Consider the following 26,057-nt stretch of genomic DNA (forward strand, 5'->3'; position numbering starts at 1 on the left):
TTAAAAAAAATAAAACAAAATCTCATTAGTCACCTTTGGATGATGCTAGGGAATCAGTCCATTATTCTTAAAGCTTAGCAAATAAAGTAGAAGAATTTTAAAAATTATCTGATATTCTTTTATAAATATCTCAGAGCACCTCCTCAGTAATTCTTCTGGGAGTAATACATAAACAAGGAATAACAGAACATCACTACTTTGCAAACCACAATAAAATAAAGGATCTAAGCAACAATCATCAATGGTTGCCAAAGCCATTAAATTAAAAAATGCCAGAGCAATCTGGTAACAATTCAATCCACTGATCAATATTATGTCTATATCATTAAGCTTTTGATGCAATAATGTTTTAAAAATTATCACAAAACTCAGTAGCATAGAGCAACAAACATTTCTTTCTTGGTTATTAAAAGATTGGGTCTGCGGGTCAGCTTATGTTAAGCTAAGCTTTAAACTCCAAACTCTATGTTGGTTTCAGATCTATTCTGTCTTCACAATCTGTAATCAGAGATTAACAAAGCAGCCTCTATCTACAGGGGGCAGGAATTCTAGAAGTTTAAGCCAGATGTTGCAAATACCTTTGAAGCCTTGGCAAAGATGTGGAGCACATTGTATCCATTCACATTCCACATGCTAAAGCAAATCAAATGGCTAAATGGAGTGGAGAGGTACACTCTTCTTTTGAGGGGTGGGGAGAAGTAAGTATGAGGAGAGAGATTATTTGTTGAACAATAGGATCCACTACATCACTAAAAAAGAGAGACAACCAGACATGTGTCTCCTGATGTAATGAAATAAAAAGTAGGCAACACAACCTCTGAAGTACTCTAACCCAGCCTCTATATCAAACTACCAATCTACAGTAAATAAAGGGGCAAAAGAAGATATTAAACAACATCACAAGGAAGTAATTGGCAAAATCTAGAATGTGGAAAACACTACAGAGCAATGACTGAGAGGGAGGGAAAAAATCTTCTCACCAAACAGAAGTAAATGTGGTTAAGAGGTGGATACTTTTGAGATGGTGTTATATAGTCCTTTGCTTGAGTTTCCCTACTTATGCCCTGTACACAAGTCAAATTTTTTTTCATCTCACTGTGGTAACAGTGGTAAAAACTAAGGTCCCTCAATATGCATTTCAAAGATAAAAAGGTGTCAATTATGACATCTTTTTTTTTCTAAGAAATAAACAATAGATTCTAAGCATTTTTTTCCCCTCTAACACAGCAAGAGAAGACCTGAGAAGACGTCAAAAACAGATGTGTTTAGATTCTCCCCAAGAATGACTCTTAATGAGCTTAAAACTACTCTGTGTGAACAAGGTACTTTAGTTAGGTGAGATGTTTCTTGGCAAAGGAAATCTCCTCAAATCCTTTTATAGCTACAAAATATTTTGTTTCATACCCAGGGAAACAGAGCCACTGAGCATGTTTTCATAAGTGAGTGAGGATGTGCTTGTTTTGTAGAGAAAAATACCAATATTATTTGAAATTATAATCAAATGGCAACATAGTTTTAGGGGTCATAAAGAAAATGGAATTTCAACAGAAACAGCATTAAATAAAAAAGTTTGTGAATATGGAGCTCACATTATCTTCCCTCCAAGAAAATGAGCAATGGTTACTCCTGTGTGGCATTTCAACCCACTGTGATTTACCTGAAGGAAATCATTAAATCTTCTCAGCATTTTAGAATTATAGCATGATGATGAGACACCTAAAAAGTACTCAGAGGAAAGACTGGTTGCAAGTGCCTGCCAAATTGTTTAAAGTTTGTCAAACTTGAATTGCATTTGAAGGATATGTTGCTAGTAATAGATTTCCAGTTCTATTTCCACCTAGGCAAGGTTTTGTAGCCATTACAAGAGACAGTTTATTACCTTGCATTATGTATGAGAGTATTTTTGTGAGCAGGTTCACAAACACAAAGGGCAAAAAATATAAGAAAGCAATTTATTTTATTGCTCAATATACAGCAGTTAGAAATAATTTGGAAATTTTTCAAATAGCTCATTTGGAGAAATTCTTAGATCTACTTAGATTTTTTCTTAGATTTTTGCAGTGTTACTAAATAATTTGGCTGTAGTTAAGAGGGGCATTAATTCTTAAGGGAGTTATGTCTAGTTGTAGAATAGAGGTAAAATGTCAAAAAAGAGGTATCAAATTTTGAATAAAATTGTTTTTAACAATGATTAGCTGTGTGTGACTTTGGATCATACAATTGAACTTCTCTGGACCTCAGTTTCCTCTTCACAGAACAAGAAATAATACAACCTGCCTCACATAATTGTAGTGAAGATTACATGAGCCTAGTTCAACGATTACTAAAAGGTAGACACTCAAAATTGTTAGCCTAATCCAAATTATTAAACTAGAGCGAATAAATGTAAATGAACTTTGTGAGTTAAAAGCACTATACAGGGCTTCCCTGGTGGCAGAGTGGTTGAGAGTCTGCCTGCCAATGCAGGGGACATGGGTTCGTGCCCCGGTCCAGGAAGATTCCCCCCCCACCCCGCATAGTGGCTGGGCCCATGAGCCATGCCCGCTGTGCCTGTGCTCCACAGCGGGAGAGGCCACAACAGTGAGAGGCCCGCGTACAGCAAGCACTATACAAATATAACACAAATTTTATAAATTTTATAAAATTTGTTTTCAGATGTCTTGATAATGGTTTGCCAAAGACTGTTATTTTGGGGTTTTTCTTTATTAGTTAAAAGACCATGTGTCAAAACTGAAACCATTCTGTCTTTTTACCTTGATATATAGTCAACCAGTTTGTGGAATCTCATTAAATAGGAGCTTGAGGGCTTCCCTGGTGGCTCAGTGGTTGAGAGTCCGCCTGTCGATGCAGGGGACATGGGCTCCTGCCCCGGTCCGGGAGGATCCCGCATGCCGCGGAGCGGCTGGGCCCGTGAGCCATGGCCACTGGGCCTGCACGTCCGGAGCCTGTGCTCCGCAACGGGAGAGGCCACAACAGTGAGAGGCCTGTGTACTGGAAAAAAAAAAGAAAAATAGAAGCTTGAACTTCTGGTGTAAGAAACAAAGAACTATTAATAGTGGTGATATGGAATGGCTTCAAAATGATTGTGTGTTTTGATATGTATAATGCTGTAGATAAACTGCAAAATGTGAAGGGAAATTCTTCTGTATAAAATCTAGCCACTGTAAAGTGAGTAACTAGCCTCTTACACAAAGTGCCAGAGAAGCTATGACTTACCTCTGTTTGTCAACTGATTCACACACACACAATCTGTAATTTATATGCAAATAAGTACAAGCAGGGGAGATGTGTATGTTCTTTATGATTTTGGCACACAGTTGTCACTTTTAGTCCAAAACACTCTTAAACCTGGCCAATTTTTCTCCACACTTTGAAAGAATCATTTTCTTTTGGCCAGATACTCACTGTAAGAACTTTCAGGCCTAGAGAGAAGGTTTTGTTTACAAATTCAGGAGGGAGAAAGATCAAAATCTAGGCAAGAACAGAGGAGGTCTTGTAACCTTAGCTCCACGTGGAGTCACACTTCAACTTCAGAATGAGAGCTGGCTGCACTCAGCAAAAAGGTTAATTTTCTTTCAGGTGAGTGAAACAGTTCCCCAGTTAGAGAACACACTTCCGGTACTGCTGCATGTGTTCTTTAGCAGAATTTTACTCAGAGACTCCAGTAACAGTGTCTGTGAGAGGGTACAGAAAAACACATTAGCTACAAGCAAGGAAGGGAAGGCTAAAATCCATGGACCCATTGAGGTGCATGAAGAGGAAGATCAGAGAAGGCTGCCACGCCAGATCCCATCTCAGAACCACATGACCCAAAGGATGGCAACACAAGTCCTACGTATTATTATCTTTCATTTCTGTGAATTAAAAATACCAGTTACTGACACTTTTGAACAATAATGAGACCCCAGTAAATATCATTCTGTTGTCATCTTCCAAACTTGTCAGGGTATACTATATTCTATTTTCTTCCATTCCTTTTCATAACAGAAGTTTCTTTCACTACAACACTTAGGCCATGAACTAGAGACATATGGTATGGCAAAAAACACAGAGTTGTATGTAAACTCAAATCCCAGCCACTGCTAGCAGTGAAGAATTATTGTCTCAGAGCCTTAAATTTCTTATCAGTTAAATGAAGATAGTAATGCCACAGAGAGTTATAAAGTTGTTTCAAAAATTAAATATATATAATATATGGTATACACAAAATTTTATATAAAATATTTATATATTCTACACACATGTATATATAAATAATCATTTACATTATTTACATAAATATGTAAATATATTCATACAAATACATATGTGTGTATGTACGTACATGAGTGTGACTATATACATTTATTTTATATATCTATATCTATATCTGTCTATCTATCTATCTATCTATATATATATATATAGAGAGAGAGAGAGAGAGACATACATGCCTAGACAGAGAGAGAAAGTAAGAAAAATACTTGAGAACTTAGCCCAGGGTCTGGCACATAATAAAACCTCCATAAATAGTATCTATCATTATTAATATTATTCATTGTTCATTCACAAATATTGAGTGGCACCTATGTGATATACTGGAGATAATATAGCAAACAATGTAGTCACTGCACTGAAGTTTATTTTGTATTGTAGAAAACATGCAAGTGGCAAATTCAGGATAGTGCTTCCACAGAGATAAACAATGATATACATAGGAGAATTATCACTGCAATCATACGAGCTAAGGGGAACCTTCTTATGTAAAATAACATGTAAGTTATAAAATACCTGAAGCACACAAAGAAGGCAATCAAGAGAAACAGGGGAGATGAGGAGATAAGGGAGGTATGGAATTCTATGTAGAGGGGACTCTTAAGCAAAGTAAATAACAATTAGCCTTTTTAGAGAGCTTTTTATGGGTCACACGTCATACTAAGCGATTTGTATGTCTCATTTAAACCTCAAGATCAGCAACCAATCATTATTGAACCATACTCTGTCTACCTGACTAATGCATGGGCTGCTTACTATAATGTCATAGCATATTTGGGTCTAGCACATCATGCGGTGGAGCACAGAGTGGGGCAAGTGGTAAGAAGGTTGGAAAGGAAAGGATGGAGGCAACAGTGCCTAGAAAGGCATTGCCAATGAGACTTCATGGAAGAGGAGACAGTGCCTTAGATATGCAGTTTAGAAAAGACTTAGGGTGGCTTAGTGCATGGAGTTGGCTGGTTTGAAGACAAGTCTGGAAGAAGAGGAACCAGTTAGAAGGTTGTTTCTGTAAGTAATATGAGACAATGGTGGCAAAATTAAGACAGTAACAGAAGTAACAGTAATATGTGATTCAAGAGGTTTCCATGAAAGTAGAATTGACAGAACATAATGAATAATTAAATGAGGGGAACAGGAAGTAAGAGAAGAGTTAGGTGTGGAGGAGAAACAGCTTTTGAAGGCAAAACTGTGTAAGATGTTCAGTACATCAGAGCCATTCAATACATAATAGATTTTTTTTTCTCTCACTATGTTTCTGGTTCTTTTTGCCTTTACTAAGCTACTATCATGTATATCCTGGTTCCAGTTTCACCATTCAGCATTTTATCAGATACAGATGTGAATTACATTTGTCATTATTCTCCCAGCCAAGAAAAATATTTCAGGAATCTTTTAAACTAATCTCCAAAGTTATAGATCTAATCGTCATCCTTTTATATGTGTAAATGTTTCCCACACAAAAGAAAATATCCTGTTTTAAAAATATAACTATATTAATTTTAATATATTTCATATAAACACTTTTTCCAGGCTAAGTGCATGCCACATGCAAGGTTATAATGTTAATGGTATGCCTAGTATGTTCCTGCACATAATATGTGCCCAATGAATGTGTGTTGAATAAATGATAGCTCTCAGTTCTACTGACCAGGCAGGTTCTCAAAATCCATCTGTTTCAACAAGAAAACTCTACTTTTAGTATTCAAAACAAGACAAAGTGAAAGACAATATGAATTATTAATTTCTCTCAAATCTAAAATTCTGTGATTTTACTATTTTCTTCCGGATATATAACTCTACAAAATCATTTTTTCACAAGTGAAAAAAAACTAGAAAAAACAAATTAAAAGACAATCTGTAAATAAAGCCAATAGATGTCTAGAGATAAATCACATGTTGTGGGACATACAAAGCAGAAAGATTCAGTATCCTTTTCAACCATTTCAACTTTTATCAGTCCTGAACATCTGCTATTACTATTTATTTCTTGAATATATGTTGTCATCTTTTAAACTTGTCAGGGTATGCTATATTCTATTTCCTTCCATTCCTTTTCATAACAGAAGTTTCTTTCACTACAACACTTAGGCCATAAACTAGAGACATATTTTAACACTTTTCTTACATATAAAATTAATAAAAAATGATTGTGCCTCATTAAAGCATACATAGATAGTATAGTACTTTCAGTCTTTGGTAAATCATTATAATGGCTAAATTTTAATAGTTTGATAAAATTTATCTATCTAATTAATGAGACCAGTAATTATAACTCAAAATAAAACCTGATAAAATTGAGAATGTTTTCTCCTATACTATTTGAGATAGTTATTTTGTATAATATTATGTTCTAATGAAATAAGAAACAAGGCACATCTCAAAGGTCCAATTTACAGTGCAGAAATATTATAGGACAAATTCTTTCCATTCAATGTATTTTTCACTTTCAAATATTCTCTCCCCCAGAGGTAAATTTTCAATGAAATTCAATCAGCATTTTCTGGAAATATTTAATGAATCATCTACTATATTTCTCTAATAGTTGGGACCATTTATCATGCTACTTACAGTTAAAAAAAAAAGAAGGCTATGAGAATAATTTGATTACACACACACATGCATCTATACTCAATATACAAGTTTCTTATTCTGATTAAAAATATAATACTTTATAGATAAGTCCAAGACACTCACCTTGGTGAAACAAAAATAGGCCAAGGAGCCCAAATCCAGGTTGAAACCAAACTCTTTAATCTGTTTTTCACAGGACTGTATTTTACCATAAATTCTTCCTCCAGCATCGTTTAAGTGTGAGTGGGCAGCTGTAGAGGTGTCCATTAAACATACGTACTTTCTTAAACAACCTATAGTCATTGCTTCTCTATCATAATTCAACAAAGAATTCTCATTATTAACTGGACAAACCAAAATTTATTTGTATCTCCTTTGGAATGAGGCTTAACTGTTTGCAAATTAGAAACATTCTTACTTAAGGGTCAGAGAAGAATTGAGAGGTTTTGTCCAACCTCTCTTTCTTTCTTTCTTTCCTTCCCTCCTTCCCTCCCTCCTTCCCTCCTTCTTTCTTTCTGCAGATGAAGAAATGGAATTTCAGAAAACTGGTGTTTTATGCTCAAGATCAAATAAGTATCAATGCCTGAGCTGACAAACCTAGATCTCTTTATTCCAGTTCTAAGTTTCTTCATATTAAAGCTCTGTGGCTTGTTGGTACTCTTCCCTCACACAGTGACAGTCTAATAGGAGAAACAGAGAATAAACAATAAATAAGCAAGTAAATAGAGTAATTCCAAAATATGGTAATAAAAAGAAACATTTACTAAGTTCTTAGTGTGTGCTAGGCATCATTCTAAGCACTTTTTTCATTAATTTGTATGCATTCCTCATATATCCCTTTGAGGTGGATACTACTCATAGCTTTTACAGATGAATAAATCTGAGCCATAGAAAGATTGAGTAATTTGTTCACAGTCATAGAACTAGGAAGCAGTGGAGCCAGGATTCAAACCCAAGAAGAGACAAAGTCACACAGCTATTAAGTGCAGGACAAGATTAAGAAGGAGCCATTCCCCAGTAAAGCAAGGTATGAAAAATTCTTCAGTCAGGAAAAAGCTGGGTGCATCAAAACACTAAGAGAAGACTGGTGTGGCTGGAATATCATTTTTAAAAGGGAGAAAGAGTGACACGAGATAACAGGGGGAAGAGTGGCAAAGGGCAAATTATGCAGGACCTTGAATGCCATGAAAAAAAGGTTGAGTTTTTAAGCAGTGAAATGGAAAGCCATTGAATATATATATTTTTAAACATATCTATAACATGATCTGAATTACATTTGTTTTAAGTTCACTCTGGCTAGAAAATCCATATTGAGATTTGACAAATGATTTGACAATCATTTCTTTCTTCATTTATCCATTAATTCATTTACTTAACAAGAAATTGCAAAGTGCCAATGTTAGCACAAAATCTCACCCCAAATTTCCTATCCCAGGAATATCCCTTATTCACCAAACTAAATATATATTCACTAATAGCAAATGATTATATCTAGAGGTTTCCCAGTAATTCCTGAATCTTAGCAGCTTATACAACACTAACACATGTACTTGAAATATAAAGTAATCAGCAGGTCATCTCTATTAAGTCAACCAGTTGTTTAAAGGAAATACTTTTGCCCCAGAATCAACTGGTTATTTTGTCATCACGTCCTATTCCTTAGAATTTTAGTCTTCTTGCTTTGTATTTCTAGGTAAGAACATAAAAAATTGTTGCAAAATGGTAAATATACATTACTCTGACAGGTGGATACTAGGCTCCAACAATGATAAGTAGTGCTTATAATACTACCTTCAGAGATTATACTGAGACATAGCACAAACCTAAGGGTTTTCAGTCTTGATATAACATTCACCTTATACGCTTAGCAAATAGGAAAAAGCAATCAAAAATCATGAGTACTCTGAAACATCATATATTTCCCTCATGCTATCCAAGGGTTCAATTTAACAAACACTTATTAAATATATACTATGTACAAGGTGTTATTCTAAAATGCTGTGGAAGTTACAAAAATAAATGATATGTCTTCATGCTTACAAAATTCCTTTAATGACATGAGGGTTTGATATTATGCAATTTTACTTCATGTTGTTAGAGAATAATACCAAAGATTACATTTTGCAGTAAACATTTTGCAGAAAACTAAAAGTAGTTTTCCCAGTAAAACTGCATTTGTTGAAGGAGGAGTATCTTCAAACATTCAAAAAACTAAAAAAGAAATTTCAATGGCCACAGATGTATCAAATGATCATTCATCTTTTTATTCACAGAACCACAGGTTCATAAAATCTCTGAATAGAAGGAGACCTACAGGGTATTCAATCCAGTGCTTTCTGGATTCACAGTAACAGAAGAATCACCTGGGGTGCTTTTTAGTAACGCAGATTCCCAGGCTCTGGCCACTAGAGATTGATTCAGCAGGTCTGGGTGGAGCCAGGTAATCTGTACTTTGTATAAGATTCTCCAATGATTCCAATATATAGCCAGGTTTGAGAACACAAATTTAGCCCAACACCTGCATCTGTAATTTAAATATGGTCTGTGCTCTTTTTCCTAACAAGTTGTCATTTACCATTTAGTCTCTGCTTTAATACACTTTAGAGTAGGAGAATAGGACCCTGACTCTTAGATAGCTGTAGTTATTAGAATGTCATCCATATTTTATATATATATATATATATATATATATATATTATACACACATGTGTAGCTGTTCGTTAATATATGTCTCTAAAAACAATGTTGTAAGCTGCCTGAGAGCAGAGTCTAGGGCTATTTGCTTTACTATTTCATATCTATCTATTTACTATTTCATATCTATCTATCTGAGCACTTAGCTCAGACCTTGATATTTAGGAGGCAGTCATTAAGGTTTGCTGAGTGCATATCTGATTGAATGAGGTCCTTCATTAGTTTGACCTTATGTCTCTCTAAAACATCCATCACCTGTGCTAGTTTTTATAATTCCAGGAAACTTGAAAAATCCATACTCTAGACACTGAGTATAAAAACACAAAGTACACTCTTCCTTTCTCTCAAAGTCCTTAATTATTTACCTAGAAAGCAGATGCAGATACTTTTAATCAAAAATGGTTAAGTGTAATGTCAAAATAAATATGAAATAAAGGTGGGAATTGAGATGAAGGCAACAAATCTACCCGTGATTGATTTAGAGGAAAGAGAGCAATAGATGTCAAGGAATGTTTTTCAAGACAAGTGATGCTAAGTTGAGTTTTGATGGCTTAGCACTTGAATTATTGAACATTCACACATATTAAATTAAATAGAACAAATTATATTCTTCTTCTATAGGTAGACTTTTAAGTATAGAGAAGTCTGTCTCTCAAACTTTTTCTAGGACAAATATCCAAGTTCCTACAATTATTTCTCACAAAACTATAATGTTTTTTGTTTTGTTTTTAGTTCAAAACATATGGAAAAATGTTTTTGTTCCATAGCAAATTAATTTAAATATCCTGAATTGCATAATCTAAAGAAGACTCTGAAGGCAAGGAATATAGAACATGGCTTTCAAGTTAAAGAGCTGTAGCTGAACTTCAAAGGCACCTACTATACTCATGAGTAACAGGATTTCTGTAGTTACATTGTGAGTTACAAACAAGCACTGATATACAGACAATCAGCAAATCCCAAGCCTCCTCCCTCAGCATCCTAAATCAAATTGAAAGCTGCAAGATGACCAACACAAATGGGTTTAAAATGAGACAATGACAATTGTTAGTCTTATCATCTTGGCTAACTTCATATAATAACTTCCACAATCAACAGATATGTAGGAATCATATAGATATCTCTGGGTAAGCAGTGCTATTTAATAAACTGGGGAAAGATAGCTTGGAGTTGATGCCGTTGTCATAGAAACAATTCCTGCCTATTAAATCAGTGAGACGGCTAGAAAAATGTGGACTTTTCTGTTCTGGTTAAGTGTAGTGCATGGGAAAAATGTTGAAATGTCAGAAGGCAGAGATAATAGCTGCAATGGTAAAATACTATTCTCATTTTAAGTTAATTTTCCCCTTGTTTTCTAAAGGCATACACTTAGTAAGTTATCTCTCCACTCTTCAAAGAAGAAAACAAGAACTTTTAAATTGGAAATGACAAATTACATTTTTTCAAAGAGATTTGGGAAAATCTACTGAGCTCCTCTGAAGAACTAAAATCAAACTCAGATTGCATCCATCTACTGGAAAAGTACAGACCCCCAAGGTGATCAAACAAACAGAACAGCTGCTAGATGTCCATTAAAACAGTGCAAGAAAGGCATTTATTTGATGCATTTCCCCTGAGAGGTTTGTATCTAAAATGAGACTAGAAATCACATTCCCTGCTGTAAAGTAACTCTGGCAGGCTCCAACCTGGGAATATGCTTGTAATTAATAATGAAAATACTAAACTCATCTCCCATGTTTACTTCCTCCCACACTACCCTATACTTCTCTATATATGTACAGCTTTTGAATAAGGGGGATTTGAAATGAAGTCACAATCAATTGTTTGTTAAGGCATGGGCTTCTTAGTAAATACATAGAACAATATGTGAAAGTAGTAAGATCTTTGAGGATAAGATTCCTTTGGAATAGGAAACAGAATGTGGTAAGCATTTCACATATACTTATTGCTTGATTATTTTCAGTTAAATAAAATGTCATGGTGTCTCTAATGTAGAAGAACTGTTCATCTACCAAATAAATGGCCATTGAGGCCATGGCCAAAAATGATACCATGACTCATATCTAGGTCTTCACACTTTGACAAATGCTATATTTATCTTATTACTAAAGATTCACAGCATTTTCTTAGTTGGACTGTTCCATTAGAATAAACTCCATAAAATGAGTGGGTTATATACATGGTATCTGAATTCTGAATTTTGTATTAGTAGATTAAGAAAAGATATTACTGCAATTGAAGTTCCAGATTATCAAAATTGTAAAATCACTCAAATGACTCTCTATGGTTTATTGTTATGTTAACCTAAGGGAATTTTTTCCATAGTCACTACTGAAAATGAAGCCTTTGGGTTCCCCTGATCAAACAAACCCAATTAGTAATAGATACTATCTCTTAGGAAGATGTCTCAGTTTAATGTTATTTTGCCTGATTATCATCAACAGGGTCAGAGAAACTTTTTCAGGTTGTCATATTTGAGATAGGTACTGAAGAGCTCAAGGAAACGAGGAGGTAGAGAGAGGCTATTCTAGCCAGAGCACTGAAAAAGTAATTCTCAATGTGTGTGTCCCAGAACCAGTAGCATCAGCTTCACTTGGGAACTTGTTAGACATGCAAATTATCAGTCCCACACCTCAGACTCACTGAATCAGAATCTCTGGGGTGGGGCCCAGCAATCTGTGTTCTAACAAGCTCTATAGGTGAGTTTCATGTACCTTAATAGTGAGAACCACTGGACTAGATGTTAGTAATCTGAAAGAAAATGCTGTGTTTGAAGGACCTCAAGTTCTTCAGTACTGTTCAACTTCAGATTACATGTGGATAATGGTAAAGTTTGAGGATGAAAAAGTAAGGCAAGATGACAAAGTGCATGATGTACCCTCTTGTGGAATTTGTACTATATCGATTAGAAAGATGGAGAGCTACTGAAACATCTGTGAGCAGGGAATTAATAAGATATTATCCATTAAAATAATTCTAGGGGCAATGTGAGAAATAAGCTGAGTCCCTGACTGGATGAGGTTGCCCAATGAAGCAAGGTAATAATTGGTTGGGAGATTAAAAGATGTCACAGTTATGGAAGAATTCTAGAGGCTGGAAAAGGATTACCTAACTCCAAATCACGATGGGCGGTGGAGGAGAGAGAAGTCAAAGATCTGTTTCAGGCTTTTGTTAGTGGGTAGATGTTGAAGCTACTAAAGGCAATTAAAAACACCTGAGACAGATTGGTTCTAGATGACAGAGTAGAAGGACGTGCTCTCACTCGCTCTTGTGAGAACACCGAAATCACAACTAACTGCTGAACAATTAACGACAGGAAGACACTGGAATGTACCAAAAGACATACCCCATATCCAAAGACAAAGGAGAAGCCACAGTGAGATGGTAGGATGGGCACAATCACAATAAAATCAAATTCCATAACTGCTGGGTGGGTGATTCACAAAATGGAGAACACTTATACCACAGAAGTCCACCCACTGGAGTGAAGGTTCTGAGCCCCACATCAGGCTTCCCAACCTGGGAGTCTGGCAGTGGGAGGAGGAATTCCTAGAGAATCAGACTTTGAAAGCTAGTGGGATTTGACTGCAGGACTTCCAACAGGACTGGGGGAAACAGAGATTCCACTCTTGAAGGGAACACACAAAGTAGTGTGCACATTAGGAACCAGTTGAAGGAGCAGTGACCCCATAGGAGACTGAATCAGACCTACCTGCTAGGGTTGGATGGTCTCCTGCAGAGGCGGGGGGGGGGGGTGGCCCTATCTCACCATGAGGACAAGGACACTGGCAGCAGAAGTTCTGGGAAGTACTTCTTATCATGAGCCCTTCCAGAGTCCTCCATTAGCCCCACCAAAGAGTCTGGTAGGCTCCAGTGTTGTGTCGCCTCAGGCCAAAAAACCATCAGGGAGGGAACCCAGCCCCACTATTCAGCAGTCAAGCAGATTAAAGTTTTACTGAGCTCTGCCCACCAGAGCAACACCCAGATCTACCCACCACCAGTCACTCCCATCAGGAAACATGCACAAGCCTCTTAGATAGCCTCATCCACCAGAGGGCAGACAGCAGAAGCAAGAAGAACTACAATCCTGAAGTCTGTGGAACAAAAACCACATTCACAGGAAGATAGACAAGACGAAAAGGCAGAGGGCAGGGTACCAGATGAAGGAACAAGATAAAACCACAGAAAAACAAATAAATGAAGTGGAGATAGGCAACATTCCAGAAAAAGAATTCAGATTAATGATAGTGAAGATAATCCAGGACCTCAGAAAAAGAATGGAGACAAAGATTGAGAAGATGCAAGAAATGTTTAACAAAAACCTAGAATAATTAAAGAACAAACAGAGATGAAAAATACAATAACTGAAATGAAAACTACACTAGAAGGAATCAGTAGCAGAATAACTGAGGCAGAAGAATGGATAAGTGACCTGGAAAACAGAATGGTGGAATTCACTGCTGTGGAGCAGAATAAAGAGAAAAGAATGAAAAGAAATGAAGACAGCCTGAGAGGCCTCTGGGACAACATTAAACCCAGCAGCATTCTCATTACAGGGGTCCCAGGAGGAGAAGAGAGAGAGAAAGGACCCAAGAAAATATTTGAAGAGAGTGTAGTCGAAAACTTCCCTAACATGGGAAAGGAAATAGCCACCCAAGTCCAGGGAGTGCAGAGAGTCCCAGGTAGGATAAACCCAAGGAGAAACATGCTGGGACAAATAGTAATCAAACTGACAAAAATTAAAGACAAAGAAAAATTATTGAAAGAAGCAAGGGAAAAATGACAGATAACATACATGGGAACTCCCATAAGGTTAATGGCTGATTTATCAGCAGAAACTCTGAAGTTTCTGCCAGAAGGGAGTGGCATGATATACTTCAAATGATGAAAGGGAAGAACCTACAACAAAGATTACTCTACCTGGCAAGGATTTCATTTAGATTTAATGGAGAAATCAAAAGCTTTACAGACAAGCAGAAGCTAAGAGAATTCAGCACCACCAAACCAGCTTTACAACAAATGCTTAAGGAACTTCTCTAAGTGGAAAACACAAGAGAAGAAAAAGACCTACAAAAACAAAATGAAAACAATTAAGAAAATGGTAATAGGGACATACATATCAATAATTACCTTAAATGTGAATGGATTAAATGCTCCAACCAAAAGACACAGGCTTGCTGCATGGATACAAAAACAAGACCCAGGGCTTCCCTGGTGGCGCAGTGGTTGAGAGTCCGCCTGCTGATGCAGGGGACACGGGTTCGTGCCCCGGACCAGGAAGATCCCACATGCCGCAGAGAGGCTGGGCCCATGAGCCATGGCAGCTGAGCCTGTGCGTCCGGAGCCTGTGCTCCGCAATGGGAGAGGCCACAACAGTGAGAGGCCCGCGTACCGCAAAAAAAAAAAAAAAAAACAAGACTCATATATATGCTGTCTAAAAGAGACCTACTTCAGACCTAGGGACACATACAGACTGAAAGTGAGGGGATGGAAAAAGATATTCCATGCAAATGGAAATCAAAAGAAAGCTGGAGTAGCAATACTCATCTCAGATAAAATAGACTTTAAAATAAAGAATGTTACAAGAGACAAGGAAGGACACTACATAATGATCAAGGGATCAACCCAAGAAGAAGATATAACAATTATAAAGATATATGTACCCAAATTAGGAGCATCTCAATACATAAGGCAACTGCTAACAGCTCTAAAAGAGGAAATCAACATTAACACAATAATAGTGGAGGACTTTAACACCTCAATTACACCAATGGACAGATCATCCAAACAGAAAATTAATAAGGAAACACAAGCTTTAAATGACACAATAGACCAGATAGATTTAATTGATATTTATAGGACATTCCATCTGAAAGCAGCAGATTACACTTTCTTCTCAACTGTGCACAGAACATTCTCCAGGATAGATTACATCTTTGGTAACAAATCAAGCCTCAGTAAATTTTAGAAAACTGAAATCATATCAAGCATCTTTTCTGACCACAACACTATGAGATTAGAAATATATTACAGGGAAAAATGCGTAAAAAACACAAACACATGGAGGTTAAATAATACGTTACTAAATAATCAAGAGATCACTGAAATAATCAAAGGGGAAACCAAAAAATACCTGGAGACAAATGACAATGAAAACACGAGGATGCAAAACATATGGAAAGCAGCAAAAGTAGTTCTAAGAGGGAAGTTTATAGCAATACAAGCCTACCTCAAGAAACAAGAAAAATCTCAAATAAACAATCTAACCTTACACCTAAAGGAACTAGAGAAAGAAGAACAAATAAAACTCAAAGTTAGCAGAAAGAAAGAAATCATAAATATCAGAGCAGAAATAAATGAAATAGAAACAAAGAAAACAATAGCAAAGATCAATAAAACTAAAAGATGGTTCTTTGAGGAGATAAACAAATCAATAAACCATTAGCCAGACTCATCAAGAAAAAGAGGGAGAGGACTCAAATCAAGAAAATTAGAAATGAAAAAGAAGTTACAACAGACACTGCAGAAATACAAAGCATCCTAAGAGACTACTACAAGCAACTCTATGCCAAAAAAATGGACAACCTAGAAGAAATGGACAAATTTTTACAAAGGTATAACCTTCCAAGACTGAACCAGGAAGAAATAGAAAATATGAACAGACAAATCACAAGGAATGAACTTGAAACTGTGATTAAAAATCTTCCAACAAACAAAAGTCTGGGACCAAATAGCTTCACAGGTGAATTCTATTAAACATTTAGAGAAGAGCTAACATCAATCCTTCACAAACTGTTCCAAAAAATTGCGGAGGAAGGAACACTCCCAAACTCATTCTATGAGGCCAGCATCACCCTGATGCCAAAGCCAGACAAACATACTTAAAAAAAGAAAATTACAGACTAATATCACTGATGAATATAGATTGAAAAACCCTCAACAGAATACTAGCAAACAGAATCCAACAACACATTAAAAGGATCATACACCATGATCAAGTGGGATTTATCCCAGGGATGCAAGGATTCTTCAGTATATGCATATCAATCAATGTGATACACCATATTAACAAATTGAAAAATAAAAACCATATGATCACCTCAATAGATGCAGAAAAAGCTTTTGACAAAATTCAACACTGATTTATGATGAAAACTCTCCAGAAACTGGGTATAGAGGGAACCTACCTCAACATAATAAAGGCCATATATGACAAACCCACAGCAAACATCATTCTCAATGGTGAAAAACTGAAAGCATTTCCTCTAAGACCGGGAAAAAGACAAGGGTGTCCACTCTCACCAGTATTATTCAACATAGTTTTGAAAGTCCTAACCACAGCAATCAGAGAAGAAAAAGAAATAAAAGAATACAAATTGGAAAAGAAGAAGTAAAATTGTCACTGTTTGCAGGTGACAATATACTATACATACAGAATCCTAAAGATGCCACCAGAAAACTACTAGAGCAAATCAATGAATTTGGTAAAGTTGCAGTATACAAAATTAATGCACAGAAATCTCTTGCATTCTTATACACTAATGATGAAAAATCTGAAAGAGAAATTAAGGAAACACTCCCATTTACCACTGCAACAAAAAGAATAAAATACTTAGGAATAAACCTACCTAGGGAGACAAAAGACCTGTATGCAGAAAACTATAAGACACTGATGAAAACAATCAAAGACGATACCAACAGATGGAGAGATATACCATGTTCTTGGATTGGAAGAATCAATATTGTGAAAATGACTATACAACCCGAAGCAATCTACAGATTCAATGTAATCCCTATCAAATTACCAATGGCATTTTTTACACAACTAGAACAAAAAAAGTTAAAATTTGTATGGAGACAGAAAAGATCCCAAATAGCCAAAGCAGTCTTGAGGGAAAAAAAATGGAGCTGGAGGAATCAGACTCCTTGATTTCAGCCTACACTACAAAGCTACAGTAATCAAGAAAATATGGTACTGGCACAAAAACAGAGATATAGATCAATGGAACAGTATAGAAAGCCCAGAGATAAACCCACGCACCTATGGTCAACTAATCTATAACAAAGGAGGCAAGTATATGCAATGGAGAAAAGACAGCCTCTTCAATAAGTGGTGCTGGGAAAACTGGACAGCCACATGTAAAAGAATGAAATTAGAACACTCCCTAACACCATACACAAAAGTAAACTCAAAATGGATTAGAGACCTAAATGTAAGACTGGACACTATAAAACTCTTAGAGGAAAACATAGGAAGAACACTGTTTGACATAAATCACAGCAAGATCTTTTTTGATCCACCTCCTAGAGTAATGGAAATAAAAAGAAAAATAAACAAATGGGACCTAATGAAACTTAAAAGCTTTTGCATAGCAAAGGAAACCATAAACAAGATGAAAAGACAACCCTCAGAATGGGTGAAAATATTTGCAAATGAATCGATGTACAAAGGATTAATCTCCAAAATATATAAACAGCTCATGCAACTCAATATTAAAAAATCATAGAACCCAATCAAGAGATGGGCAGAAGACCTAAATAGACATTTCTCCAAAGAAGACATACAGATGGCCAAGAAGCACATGAAGAGATGCTCAACATCACTAATTATTAGAGAAATGCAAATCAAAACTACAATGAGGTATCACCTCACACCATTTAGAATGGGCATCATCAGAAAATCTACAAACAGCAAATGCTGGAGAGGGTTTGGAGAAAGGGAACCCTCTTGCACTGTTAGTGGTAATGGAAATTGATACAGCCACTATGGAGAACAGTATGGAGGTTCCTTAAAATACTAAAAATAGAATTACCATATGACCCAGGAATTCCACTACTGGGCATATACCCAGAGAAAACCATAATTCAAAAATATATATGCACCCCAATGTTCATTGCAGCACTATTTACAATATCCATGTCATGGAATCAATCTAAATGTCTATCAACAGAGGAATGGATAAAGAAGATGTGGCACATATACACAATGGAATATTACTCAGCCATAAAAAGGAATCAAATTGGGTCATTTGTAGAGATGTGGGTAGACCTATAGCCTGTCATACAGAGTGAAGTAAGTCAGAAAGAGAAAAACAAATATCATATATTAGCACATATATGTGGAACCTAGAAAAATGTTACAGATGAACCGGTATGCAGGGCAGAAATTGAGACAGAGATCTAGAGAACAAACGTATGGATACCAAGGCGGGAAAGCAGCCGGGGGTGAGGGTGGTGGTGTGATGAATGGGAGATTGGGATTGACATATATACACTAATATGTATAAAATGGATAACTAATAAGAACCTGCTGTATAAAAAAATTAATAAAATTAAATTAAAAAATTAAAAGAAAAACACCTGAGAGGTTTGTCGCTCTCCTTCCCACTCTCTCTCTATATGTATGTATCTCCAAATAAAACAAATTAAACTTGGAAACAAATGAGACCTCCTAAGGAACTATTTAAGAGAAAATAGAACTAAAGGGGTAAAAAGCCCTGAAATATCTTAACAGACCTTTATGGGTATGCTGGGCAGCAAAATAAACTTTAGTCTCTGATTTTTGCACTGTCACCACAGACCTAGTCATCTACAAAATTATTGGCTTAGTTGTAAAAATATGGTTAACTGGGCAAAGCCCTAGTTTGCATAATTTTGAGAGAGGGCTAGCTTTTTCAAAGGTAAAGGTTTAAAAAGAAAAAAAAAACAACTATTAAGCACCTTAAAGCAGCAATGCTTTCAAATATATAATTTAACTTAAAAAACAGAGGGATTAAAACATTTCCCTAATGCCCTTAAAACTAAGAAAAAACGGATTTATAGTACAGCTTTATATACCAATAATTTGGCAAATAAAATTAATAATCATAAAAACACAACTAGGTAAAGCCCTTTCTCCAATCCCTCCTCTGACATTCAACATCTCCCTGAAGTGCACACTACATACTTATCCAATACCACCCCCTCCAAACCTCTTTTCAAAATGTAAGCTTAGGGCTTCCCTGGTGTCGCAGTGGTTGAGAGTCTGCCTGCTGAAGCCGGAGACACGAGTTAGTGCCCTGGTCCGGGAAGGTCCCACATGCCGTGGAATGGCTGGGCCCATGAGCCATGGCCGCTGAGCCTGCGCGTCCGGAGCCTGTGCTCCACAAAGGGAGAGGCCACAGCAGTGAGAGGCCCACATACCGCAAAAAAAAAAAAAAAAAAAAAAATGTAAGCTTAACTAAATTTTTTTTTTTTTAACTAACTGAGCATCCAAACCTAAGTTTCTTTGTCCTGCCAATTCCTCACAAATGTATTGTTTCTTTGTCTAAAAAGTATAAAAGCTATCTGCTTTGGGCACTTCTTAGGTTCCATTTCTATGAGACCTCTGTGACATGATTAAAACTTGTTTCTTTTACTTGTGTTAATCTGTCTTGTGTCAATTTTATCATTAGTCCAGCCACAAGGACTCAAGATGGGTGGGGGGGGGGGGTTTCTCTTCCCCAACAGTAGGAAGTGTTATCTAACTTCTGAGTTGTTCTCAGTTGAAATTTCAAAACTGTATTTTGTTTGGTACTGAAGAGAGAATAAGTCAAAGTGCCTTCAAACACTCATAATACCAGATATTGATCTGACCCTTTTCCAATCCCTCTTCCCCTCCCTCACTTTGCCCCTCTATCTTCTTAAAGGATTACTATATCTTTCTAGAGTCTAGAACATTAGTATACCATGCAATTGTGGATTTCAAATATCATTTTCTTCTACCTTCCTTTAAAGGCTTTCCTCATTTCCCCACACCTAACTTCTACTAAAACCAACCTCCTTTATTACTCTTCTTTCTCTTCTCCTCTCCCACACCTCATACTCTGCCAAATGAGTAATTTAATTTTTCTTCTGGACCCAGAAAAAATATCTTTACTATTTCACCCTTTATATTCTTTCAGCTGCCTTAAAAATTAGTAAATTCACCTTCCTGAGCATTGAAAATTAATAAATACCCTGCTGAATGTATACAACATGAGAAAATCTATGAGTCCATTTTGATGAATATTAGAAATATGAAATTAATAATATCATCAATGGCATTAACTCTAACACTACAGAATTTTTTTTTAACATCTTTATTGGGGTATAATTGCTTTACAATGGTGTGTTAGTTTCTGCTTTATAACAAAGTGAATCAGTTATACATATACATATGTTCCCATATCTCTTCCCTCTTGCGTTTCCCTAACTAAATTTTTAAGTAAACTTTCCATTTAAAAGAAGTGAGTTGGGACTTCCCTGGTGGTGCAGTGGTTAAGAATCCACCTGCCAATGCAGGGAACACGGGTTTGAGCCTTGGTCTGGGAAGATTCCACATGCCGTGGAGTAACTAAGCCCGTGTGCCACAACTACTGAGCCCTCCTGGCACAGCTACTGAAGCCCACACGCCTAGAACCTGTGCTCTGCAACAAGAGAAGCCACCTCAATAAGACATCCGCTCACCAAAATGAAGAGTAGCCCCTGCTCACCACAACTAGAGAAAAGCCCGCGTGCAGCAACGAAGACCCAATGCAGCCAAAAATAAATAAATTTTTTTAAAAGTCAGTTTAGAGTTAAGAACTTATTTCCATATGTTACTTTATCCTAGGGAGGGTTGTAAGGACACCATGATACTTCATGCTACTATGGAGCTGTCACTGCAATTACCCCCAGACTCACAGCCCAAAAGACCATGTGGTACTAGGGGAAAAAGAAAGTTCAACTTAAAGTGTCACCTTAATCCTCACGTTGGCCTCTCTGGCAGTTGGTATAATTTTTGTTGTTTTTTGTAAATCATCCTACAGAAAAAATTGCAATCTTGCCAGAATATACTGCCTCTGATCATTTTAGCTGCCTTCCCATCTCCCATTCCCCAAGCCCCCCTCCCTCCGCCCACCCACACCAACTTCTTAAGGACACACACACACATTGCAGGGTAAGGAGAGGGTATAAGATGAATCATCTCTTTCTACCAAACGTCTTTCCTTTCCAAATTATGGATAATGAGGCCAGAAGTGTAATTACTGAAGGAGTTTGGAAAGGTAATTGCTGAAATAATCTCAAAAATAGTGGTGACTGCAGTGAGTACAATGACTCACTTTATAGCTGTCAGAGCCACTTGGAATGTGATAAATAGCTTATGTTTGCAAACCCAAATGCTGCATCAAACGAAGTTCCATATCAGCAAATTACCACAAGAACCCCTTACAGTCAACTCATTTTGATTTCGTAATGAGAAATCCCATTAAAGAGGAGTAACTTTAAGTTGTGACTGTTAAGTTGTGAAGCAGGGTAGGGACAGAAAAAAAAATGGAAAATTTGAGGGAATTTTTCTGGGATCCTCTCCTTGAAGCCTGCAATTTGCAGGCAGCTCTATCTTCCTTTTTCCCATTGATCACCGGAGGATTGTGAAGTTTAAGGTAGCATTCACTGGTTCTCAAACTAAAAGCACTTAGCTTTGAGATTGCCGGTCAAGACTGCAGGGGAGAATGGATATTTCTGAAGCTTAGGCACAAGTGTCCGTGGAACACACACCCCATTCCCAACTCTTATCCCTATGCTCTCTGTGCAGAGAGCAATTTCTCTATTCCAGCTGCTTCTGCGCCTAGCACCTAGCATCACGAACGATGTGAATTTTTTCCCACCACCTTTCATCCAGAGGCCCTAGGCTCTGCCGCCTCTTTTCCTCAGTGCTTTGTGATGAGAGTGGCCCCAGGCCAAGCCCTAGTGCTCACAAAGGTAGGTGCAAACCCGGAGTGCACTCAGTGCTCTGGGCGCTTCAGTCTGGCTTGGGCTCAGGTACTGCTGCTCCAACCCCAAGGGACCCTGGAAGCGAGCCCTGACACCTCCATCACTCACCATGGCCGGCCAGTTATGCCTCCCTGTCTCCCCGCGCCTCTCTTCCGTGAAGCCCTTGAAGCCGCACTTCAGAAACATCCAAGTGAGCATCTGTGTGGCTATACAGTGCAGCGATGGGCAGATCCACCTCTCGGTGGTCACAGAGGTCAAAACACAAAACGCTTGGGTCACGGTAGAATGGGTCGAAAAAGGAGTCAAAAAAGGCAAAAAGATTGATCTAGATACAATATTCCTGCTGAATCCAGCGCTGGCATCTGCTGAGCACCCCACGCCAGCCAGGGCGTTGCCCTCCTTGTCTCTAGCGCCCTCTTCGGCCATCGGGAACCAGCAGACGGCCACGCGGTGGATTGCGACGATCCCCCAGAAAAACGAAACGCCCTCAGGGGACAGTCCGGATATGAGAGTTCCCAGCAGTCTTTGCCTGATGAAGCAGAAGAAGTCTCCTTGCCTACGGGAAATTGAGAAACTGCAAAGGCAGCGAGAGAAGTGCAGACTGCTGCAGCTGGAGAGCCGAGCTCAGCGCGCCCTGGCTGTCAACACGGGAAACCCCAACTACGAGATTCAGAGCATGATCCAGGAATGCCGCAGGCGCCTGGACTGCAGCCAGTTGTCGGGCCCGGAGCCACTGGAGGACCACCGCATCAGCGTCTGCGTGAGGAGGTGGCCTCTCAACCAGCGGGAGACCACCATGAAGGACCTGGATATCATCATCATCCCCTCGGACAAAGTGGTCATGGTGCACGAGTCCAAACAAAAGGTGGACCTTACTCGCTACCTGGAGAACCATTCCTTCTGCTTCGACCATGCCTTCGATGACATCGCCTCCAACGAGTTGGTGTACCAGTTCACTGCCCAGCCACTTGTTGAGTCCATCTTCCGCAAGGGCATGGCTACCTGATTTGCCTATGGGCAGACGAGCAGTGGGAAAACGCACACCACGGGTGGAGCCTTTTCAGGAGGGGACCAAGATTGTTCTAAAGGCATTTATGCCATGGTGGCATAGGATGTCTTCCTCCTGCTCAAAACTTCTGCTTATGAGAAGCTGGACCTCAAAGTCTATGGCACATTTTTTGAGATTTATGGGGGAAAGGTGTATGACTTGTTGAACTGGAAGAAGACGCAAGTCCTTGGGGATGGCAGTCAGCAAATCCAGGTGGTCGGGCTGCAGGAACAAGAGGTGTGCTGTGTGGAGGACATGCTGAACCTTGTGGAACTTGGGAACAGCTGCCGGAATTCAGGACAGACATCAGTCAATGCCCACTCTTCCAGGAGCCACGCAGTGTTCCAGATCATTTTAAAGTCTCGAGGGAAACTGCATGGTAAGTTTTCCCTTGTTGACTTAGCTGGGAATGAAAGGAGAGTGGATACTGCCAATGCCAACCGGAAAAGACAGCTGGAAGGAGCAGAGATTAACAAGAGTCTCCTTGCACTCAAAGAATGCATCCGGGCTTTGGGTCAGAACAAGTCTCATACCCCATTCAGAGCCAGCAAGCTCACACAGGTGCTCCGGGACTCCTTTATAGGCCAGAACTCCTCCACTTGCATGATTGCTACTATCTCTCCAGGGATGGCCCCTTGCAAAAACACCCTCAACACTTTAAGATATGCCAATAGAGTAAAAGAAATAACTCTAGATTTAAGGCCTCGCCATTGTTGTCTTTATCCTACTGAATGTGAGGTGCCAAGGATGTTGGAAAATCACATGAGAAATTCAGAAATGTCCCTTCAAGGAACAAATTTATTAAAATGCCTTGTATGCAGAGTGAGGAGGAGGAAGAGACTAAAGAAATCAAAGAACTATCCTCTCCACTAATGGAGGATACAGCAATCTCCTGGAAGGAATCAAGCCAACGGCCAGGGAATAACACCCAGGAGATAGCTGATGGGGTAAACTGTGATGTTGATTTTTGCATTGCCCAGTTATTGTCCATTTTGGAGCAGAAAATAGGTTTTCTGACTGAGATTCAAAAGAAACTGAAATTATTACGAGCTGACCTTCAAAAGGAGAGCAAGCACAGTGAAGCCAGTGGTGAGAGATCAGACCTGAAATGATGGATACAGTGCTGCAGTTCCTAAGTCTCTTATAAAGGAAAGCTGCCTAAATTATCTAGATATAAAGATCCTCCTGGAAAGTTTAAAACCTCTTAAAATATGGTTTTCAGAACTGTCCTCTTTCTTCTTCCTTTGTATTTCTGTAATTTGTTTTTATTCTGTAGGTCAGTGTTTCTCAACTTGGAATCATTTTACCTCCTAGGGACATTTGGCAATGTCTGGAAACATTTTCATTTGTCAGAATTGGGTGTGCGGGGAGTGGTGATACTGGCAAGTAGTGGGTAGAGGGCCAGCGATGCTGTTAAACATCCTACAATATACAGAATAGCCTCCAACAACAACTAATTATCTGGTTGAAAATATCAATAGTACTGAGGTTGAGAAACCCTGCTTTAGAAGAACCTAGCTGTGATGAAACAAGATTCTCTAAATTTGTGGCTGAGAAGGAAAAATATTGCAGTCCCTTTAGGACTAGAGTTAGAACACACCAAGGGGTGCACAATTGAGTAACTCTAATGATACCCACTCATGAGTCTTTTTCTGCTGCATTTGTGTGTACATTCAAATGGTTTCTAAGCTCTAGACATACTGGGGAGGTGAGAATGGAGAAGGGAAAGGTTTTATTTAAGAGACTTTGTATGAGAGCCTAGAATTGAGAAGGATTTTGTTTTTAATCTTTGAGTTGAAATTGCAAAGCACTGTGCTTCCTGAGAGTGATAAAGTATGTGTGTTGCAAAAGCATTGTGTTGCTAACTATGGTGTCTTTAAGCTTTTTTCTTCTCACTCTCTTTACCAAATTTTGTGCTTGCGTGATTCACATAAAAAGCTTTCTCCCATCAAATTATGAAATTAGAGTAGGGAATAAGTCAGCAAAGTAGTAGAAAAGTTCTGTCCTGAAGTGGGGCACATCCCATAAAGACCCCATAGAGAATGTGATAAATATCAATGCCTGAGATTAATTGTACAAGGAGAATATTTTCCTAATTCAAGGATCACAAAGTCTATTCTTTTGCAAAAAGAAGAAAGAAGAAGCAGCTAATCTGATATGCAAATATAAATATAATAAATAGTCTAATACACATCTTCCTTCAGCAAACCTATTTGTGAAATGCTATAATAAAATAAATAAGGATCTTTTGGTTCCAAGTCTAGTAGTTCCAAACTCTTTTTTTGAGGAAAAAAGTGGAATGATTTGCAAAGAAAGTGAATGGTGGACTGGGGAAACTCGAAGACACAAAAAATTGTGCCCAAATTTGTTACTACCTTTGGCAGACATGCCTATTCTTTCCAAATTTTTCCTCCTAAGTTGCAAAAGCCTCATTGGTACAAAGGGAAACTAACACATAACTCTACCACAGAAAAGCCATCAGGTTTCATCCTGGTTTCATCAGGATCATTGGAAACATATGGTCTTTAGTAATTAGTCAATATTATGGCCTTTAAATATTTTTCCCTCTGCTGCTTTATCTATGCAGGTAAGGCTATATATTATTATTATTAAACCAAACAGAACTTTGGAATTCTGTCCTCCTTCAGCAAATTATAGTCTTCCCTTCAAAACAAGATGTTTTTAATCAGTATTTTTGTAAGCAATGAAAAAGTACGGGGTTAAGAATCTTATCCCA

General features: G+C 37.9%; 1 protein-coding gene across 1 annotated transcript; it reads left to right on the top strand.

Annotated features, from left to right (window-relative positions):
• Nucleotides 1-22,381: 22,381 nt before the first annotated feature.
• On the top strand, nucleotides 22,382-24,432 carry KIF2B (kinesin family member 2B; the record flags this gene model as incomplete). Its single annotated transcript, XM_079905539.1, is given in 4 exon segments — nucleotides 22,382-23,275; nucleotides 23,279-23,380; nucleotides 23,384-24,110; nucleotides 24,113-24,432. Coding segments are annotated over 4 exon segments (2,043 nt in total).
• Nucleotides 24,433-26,057: the final 1,625 nt, after the last annotated feature.

This window comes from Stenella coeruleoalba (assembly GCF_951394435.1).
Source record: "Stenella coeruleoalba genome assembly, chromosome: 19".
Classification (NCBI taxonomy): Eukaryota; Metazoa; Chordata; class Mammalia; order Artiodactyla; family Delphinidae; genus Stenella; species Stenella coeruleoalba.